The following is a 7579-nucleotide window of genomic DNA, read 5'->3' as shown; positions in this document are numbered from 1 at the left end:
TGGCAGATATGCTGTACCCGATTCGAGCTGGCCGAGTGACAGCTCAGATAGGATCTTAGTCTGTGCTCACCATTGTGCAGATGTATCCAACCCTTTGGATAATGGTGAGAAATTGACTCGATACATGATAATTGCCAGTAATTCTCGGGATGACTGTTGTTCTCATACTTGTCTCATGACATAAGATTATTTATCTTGTAGGGGAAATAAAGATTTTCATGAGCAAATTTTTAGCGGCCACATGGACCACCATTAATATCAAGCTTTGATAATATGGATGTGTGTGTATACGTTCAGGAGATTCCACTGTACAATATCAAACTATGTCTTTCAGTACAATCTGCTTTTGTATTTTACTTACACAAACTACAGACGTGTCTCAAAAAATTTTCAATTATAAATAATTATAAAATTTCAATTATATATATTACATATATCTATAGAAGTTTTGTTAGGTTTGAACTGAAGAGGGTAAAATCTGGATAAAAAATTCTTCATGTTTTTTAAAGACAAATATATTGTACATCCTTCTTAAAGAATTGAAAATGATAAAAAATTTGAGAATATGTTTACCTATGGCTTTCATAACTTACATTTCCAAGTTAAGTGACTTTGTTGATGTTCACTAAAACGTTAGGAATTCTCCACTTACTACTTGGTGGTATTTACACTCACTAATGAGTGAAAATTATATATAATCTATATATATACAGGGTTATTATGAAGCTAGATTGACTACTCTAATATTCATAACTTGAAACTAGTTATCAGAGTCCTATGTATTTGGTAGATGAACTAATAAGACAATATGTAAAATGATTCCAGTGCCAAAAATAATTGCCAACAGGTGGCAATGACCACAAAGGTTAAATAGCTAGCATTATTAACAATGTTTGATGTAACAATCAATCATGTCCACTACTGCCTACATTCATAGAGAATCTAATATGTAGTTAAACATCGTGTTTCCAACAGTTGCACTTGGAATGTTATCTTTCATATCTGTTTATGTGTCATGATAAACCAATGACTTAAGGTGGCCTTGTGGGTGAGACCTGCAGATCCTGCTGGATATGTGTGGTGAATATTCAATCTCCAAATGCATGTATCAGTAACAACATCTTGACAGTCATTTGTAATGAGAAGTGGAAAACTATCTTGCATGAAACCATTCAGGGAAGAAAAGTTTTGACTGTGATCCAAGTTTCATCACTGGCAGATCGCATTTGTTAACATTTTTCTTCTCAAATTCCATTAATCCTTATTGGTGCACAGTCCTCTTTGTTCACAGCTTTCATGTTGAATGGATCCCAATGCAATAATAGTTTTATTACCACTGTTGTAATAATAATTTACAAGAGCAATTTTAAAGTTATGAGATAATCTGTTAGGAGACATTTTTGCAGATAGATTGAATTAATACTGGTTTTATAGCACTCTTTGATATGAACACTACTATCAGCAGGTCCTATAATCTTATTAATTTATCTATCACATATTATAGCTCTCTGGTGATTAGTGTTTAAGTTAAAAGTCATTACAGTATACCAACTAATTTTATAGGAAACACAGATACTAAAACATATATAGCTGATGAATCATTAAATCTAAGTTACAGTCATTATCATTAAATGTGGTGATGAAACTGAATTATAAAATTGAAGTTTTTCACAAATGGGCAGAACAAGCTTTTACTTGTTTAACAAAACATCATACAAAGCCATAAGTAAAAAAAATTAACAGAAAATCTGTGTGTGTACAAGATTTTTGCTAAGGTAATACTAAATTAAACTATCAACATGGTAGAAATGTGTATTCCTAATGAGCAAATATATTTCAATAAATACACAACCTCTACCTATACATATATATATATATATATATAGCTTAAAAAACCTAAGAAAAATTTAATGATTTATGAACACATTTTGAATTTAAACATTAAATATACATAACTATATCCCATCCACAGGCAACACTTCAAAGTTGTCATTTATTAAATTACTTCATACTTAATGAAGACCAAAGTTACGATATACATAACACAATACTCAATTTTTCCTTCCAGTTTAGAAACACCAACTAAGGTACAACTTCAAAACTAGTATCTCAATTATGTCTCATTTATACATGAAAAATACATTTTATCAATTTTAGACATTTAATTAGATTAATAAACATATGAGTACTTGTTACTAATTCTAAATGTTTTATTAATTTATGACTTCTAGTTATTTTTGAAAAACCGTATTTAACAGAAAACAAATATTTCAAATGCTGCAGTACAAAATAGCAATTTATTTTATTCAAGCTTGAATGATAAAACAACATGAAAGTAAGTATACAATGCACTTCTCAGCATTTTAATTAGAAACTTTGTAACCTCTATCTGAATATTCAAAAATTACCTCTAGTAAATGAAATACTATAGCCTACAAATCTCCTAAAACAACAACTAACAAACTACATTCTTCAATTTTATCATATGATCTTACTACAGGCTAGTTAGGGTTTAGCAATGAAGAAACCAATGAATCTTGTATGAGAAAAAATTTTTGTAGCAGCATGTTCTTATAAAAAAAAAAAAGACGATTTCATAAAAGCACATTAAATGCACTGCAGTCACAAGATACACTATTAGTTTCAAAAAAATGTGAAAAACAAATCTCTATTTTAGCTAACCCAACTCCTCTTTATTTTCCAAACATATTACACTCCTGTTATTTCAGTTACATAACAAACTGCTAAATTAAAATCATCAATTTATTAACTTTGATGTACAAGTCTATAATAGCTAGTGTACTTTCTCAAAAAGTTGTGATTTGTGGTTTCACCAAATTTTTCAACCCTTTATTTTATCAAATTTTTCTTAACTTTCATTAAATGGTATATATATAATCTTGTTCATAATGCATAATAATTTAACACAAAAACACAAAGTATACTGAACTGGAAAAGTTGGTTCTTATAAAAAAAAAATTAGAAAAATGTTCTTGGGAAGAAGAAAGAAAACCTTTTCAAGATTTATATTTACTAACCCTTATTCTTGATGCCAATTCTATCAATTACTAGAGAATTACTTACTAAGCTTTTCTTGTTACAAAACTGATAAAAGAATCATGAAGAAAAAAGTCAAGAGTGAAAACAGTTTGTTCCCTAAATGTTCTATAAGAAGTTTTTAAAGTAAGATTAATTAGTTTATGCTGAAGATGTTCCAAACAATAATTTATAAAAGTACAATAAAGATTCACATTAAAATTAATCATAGTGATGCAAAACTTCTGTTGAAACTATGTTGTTAAAAACAAAAGACATTATCAGAATAAATAATAATTTCATAACTCTTTTTTTCAAAAAAGAGAAATGCACCACATAGATGAATTTATACACTTTAAAACAAAAGGCTATTTGCTTGAAACTAATACATGTATAATATTTACTACACTTCAACGAAAGACATATTTAAAAAGTCTATATCACAACAGTTCTGCCAAAATAATTTAAACTACCAATAGAAATACTGAGAACTGGAATCATTAGAGTAACCAGTGACACCAAGGAATGTGGAACAGTAACAGACACTGGATCCTGCTATCTCCAAACTGTCAACCACAAGTAATTAAAAATTCAGCAAAGTATATTAAACAAGCAAACAACCATACTTTTCATGGATATGGACAAGTTTTTGTGACTAGTTTGGATTTCATGATATGGCTTTAGCCTGTGGCAGGAATGCTTCCCAATATTTGATCAGCTGTAAAAAACAAAACAAGAATGAGATATTTCGCATCAACTTTATCCCATGTAGAGCAATGAAAAGTAAAATACCCGACATAAAAATAAACATTTTTTAAAAATCTTTATTACTTCTTGTGCAGACTAACATTACTATTGTTATTTGTGACCAACAGAATTGCAAATTTTAAGTTCTAATTGTAATCATTTATTGCATGGCCTAAAGAATTATCACTCAAACTTAAGTGATTGTTCACAAGCTGCAGATTAAAAACAAAAGATTTTCACTTACAAAGTAATCATAAAGAGTAAAAAGTTTATTCTGGTCAACTATTTCCTTTTAAAGACAAAAACATAATGAAAATATATTACTTTTAAAGCTTCAAAAGGAAATGTATTTTACTGGTTTTATGACTAAAACGGGATCGTTAAAGTAGCTGACATGGTAACCAGTTTTAGTAGTTTTATTGCAGATTATTACCCTTATAATAAATACCACATAGAATTAAAACAAAACCCTAAGTAAAAAGTTTAGCTGTTTCATAGCTACCATGAACCCCTCTTCATACACAAAATAATCAGGAGTAAACAGTTCATCACTTAACATTCTTGATAATCTTTATGAGGTTAAAGAACATTTGGATAACGTTTTTTATTATATATTTGCATTTATAAATATCATGTAGCCACAGTATGAAAATAAGAATAAAATTATTTTATCAGCATTACTTTATTATACAAGATATTCCTGTTTAATACTGTCAAATGAGGTACACACAAAAAATATAATAAAAAACAAAGAAGTAAAATTTGCCAACCTCTTGTTGATTGTTTAGTAGAGATTCCATGTACTTGACAATTGTATCTTTAAAGTCACGAATACGACAATTTTCAAAATGTTCAACTTCTTTTCGAATCATTTTAGAAATATTTTCAAACTCCTCCTGTCCTCTTTCCACTTTGGCTTCCCACTACAATAGCAAAATAGAACAAAACATTATGCATATTTCGCTAAAAGCATGTAAAACAATCATTTTATAAAATTTAATGTAAAAAAGAAGGGAAACTGAAGCTTATGGTAATCAAGATGTGGAAGCTTAGATGGAAAAAGCATCTGTCCAGTTAGCAGAGTTATAGATATAAATTGTCTGATTTTATCCACTTCTTAAAAGTTCTAACTTAATTCACAGGATGTGGTGTTCTGCTACTCTTAAAAATTCCTGTAGTTAAATTTAGTAGGACTTAATCCATTCTTAGATGTAGAAATATACTTCTAGTAGAAAATAAAAAAAATCAAGTGAGATGTTTGTACAGAATACTGTAAAGCTTACTGTACGAGTGTTGCCATTTTCAGGAAATCCAACTCCAGTTTAAATAATCTATTTCTTTTTTTATCAAATAAGTAAACTGATTTTATTAAATTTACTATATGTTTTGTGCAATAACTTCAACACAATTTTAAGGTCAAAATAAAGGGTCTATAATTATATTTATTTTTTTTGTCTGTCAGCACTTGATTACTGTATCAAATAGTTTTAAGTGAACTGATTATACTAAATCTATTATATGTTTTGGACAATAGCTTCAACACAATTTTTGGGTCAAAATAAAGGGTCTTTAATTATATTTACCTTTTGGATTGTCAATACTGTGATAAAAGTATTAAATATCAAACTCAAAATTAATTTAAAATTTACAGGCCTCACTCGTAGCTAACTTAGGAATTTGTGGCTAACTTAGGTATGATGGTTAATTTCTTGATATTTTTAAATAGACAAATGAATATTTTCATTAACGTTTTTAAGGATATTACCTGGTTGGAAATCTATATGAGTAATTTATCCTATATCAGGCAGTAGATATTATTATTATTTACTTTTCTAAGCATAAGTGTTTATGTATTTAAAAGAGTCAACATCTATACCATTTCTTTTATTAATAAATTACTGAAGTGAAAATGAGAATGTAACTTGATCAGTCAGTTAGAATTCTGTTGAAAGGTTCATTGGATGCTTGTAATGAGGTATATAAATTGGGGTGTGTATCTCAACATAGTAGTCTAGTCGACACACTACATATCTAGATACAGAAATTTTACTAATGGTTTGTTACAAAGTTTGACAGTCTTGTCTGTAATTTATTACTAACATTGTCTTATTTAAATACTTCATACTTTACAGTGCTTTTTCAAATTCTCAGGTTTGATCAACTATATGGCAGCTGACAAGAGAAGTAAAATTAAAAAAAAGTTAATACCTGTCTATTTTGTTATTGTTTATTTGACTTTGCATCTAATGTTTTTGATAAAAGAAATGAAGACAACATGTAGTATTCAATATTAATCTTCCTTTATTGAGTCATTAATTTTTAGCAAAAATACTGAAATTCAGATTTTTTTCTGTATAAAAGACTGTTAACATTTACTTAAAGCTTGCCAAATTTTTGAAGATACATAAATCATATTGTATTGTACTAGATGATGTATTGATACAATCATATCATGGTTTCACGATACAATACTCGTATCATATCACTGTATTGCCACACCTTTAGTGTATATATATATATAAGTGGCTGATATTGATGGATCAGATGACATTCAATGTACAGAGCTGCTGCCTTCACCTGAATGGTAGACACAGAAATTGTGCATTAGCATGAAAAAATAATGTTTGAATGGATATTACCACACGTAATTAATAAGGAAAGTGGAAAGCTGCAGACTGGAGATGGATAACAAACAATGTTGACAAAAATGTATTACATGAGAAAGCTTTAATATAATATACTAAATGTTGCCTAACTATAGGAAAGCCATTGGAAAACAAATGAAATTTTTTGTTATGCTCTAACATAAAGTTAGGCTCTACTAATTTTATTTCAGTTTATTTTAAAAGTTGTATTTAGCCCTTAAGGCTATGTAAATACCTGTTGGCACTCAGACTTTCAACTGAAGTGAAACTGTCAATTGCTCTAAAAATTGTCATTTGTTTAATAAATAAATGTCTTCAATTAAGATGTTTTAATGTCAGTAAAAAACAATATAAGCACAAAAGAATGAATGAATTATTAAACTGGACAAAACATACTGAAACAAAGTTCAGGCAAAATTTACTCCACTGTAATACTGCATGTAACTGTTGACTGTGACTGGCATGATGCAAACAACTATGATGTGGACCACAGTGGCTGGCAGTAGTTTCCACTACCACTGGCCAGTATTTCTCTGAGTAGACAATAATGAGTTACAGGTTAAAAATTTGGAAAGTTTACCACATCAAAAAATTCCAGCTGACAAACAGTGTCCAAGATTAATGAAACGATTGCCACAAACTTATGAGAATCTTACTAAGTGTTTGGATTTGCAACTAATCTGACACAGATGATTTGCCAGCACTTTCAGCAGCCAGTTGGAAGATCTCACTCTAGGATTAGTTCAAACCTATGGCTACTGTTTATAGCTGACAGTCTGTTTATGGCCACAACAGTTGCTATGTGCAGACAGATTAGTTTAATCACACATCAATGTCAGTGGAGTTACAGTTGATCACTGCCCTTAATGAATCAAATGGCAGAAAACAAACCAATCTACTCCTGGTTGTTTTCAGGCAATATAAATGTACGAGGCCTGTGAGAAAAGTATCCGACCTTATTTTTTTTTGCGATAACCTGATGGATTTGAATCAAGCACGCTTGCATGAGCCGACCTTGAACCTTCGTGCGCATGCGTGAATTTTTTCCCGCTTGTTGATTGCGTCAGTTGTTGGCAAGCAGCCATTGAGTGAGGTAGTGTGTAGTGCTCTCATCGGTTTTTCATTGCAAGGAAAATGACGGAACCACTGGA

General features: G+C 29.8%; 1 protein-coding gene across 2 annotated transcripts in view; it reads right to left on the bottom strand.

The window, feature by feature from the left end:
* Positions 1-2474: 2474 nt before the first annotated feature.
* Positions 2475-7579, bottom strand: part of LOC106461335 (sorting nexin-2-like) — a 76458-nt gene continuing 71353 nt past the window's right edge. For both annotated transcript variants that reach the window (XM_022388203.1, XM_013921152.2), the window contains 2 exons: positions 4554-4706; positions 2475-3754 (listed from right to left, as the gene is read on the bottom strand). In XM_022388203.1, coding sequence (XP_022243911.1) covers positions 3704-3754; positions 4554-4706 — 204 coding nt within the window. In that variant the 3' untranslated portion in view covers positions 2475-3703. The remainder of the gene's footprint in view (positions 3755-4553; positions 4707-7579) is intronic.

This window comes from Limulus polyphemus, unplaced genomic scaffold (genome assembly GCF_000517525.1).
Source record: "Limulus polyphemus unplaced genomic scaffold, Limulus_polyphemus-2.1.2 Scaffold936, whole genome shotgun sequence".
In the NCBI taxonomy this organism is placed as follows: Eukaryota; Metazoa; Arthropoda; class Merostomata; order Xiphosura; family Limulidae; genus Limulus; species Limulus polyphemus.
The sequence above is the reverse complement of the archived record's forward strand: the minus strand, read 5'-3'. Positions and strand labels throughout refer to the sequence as shown.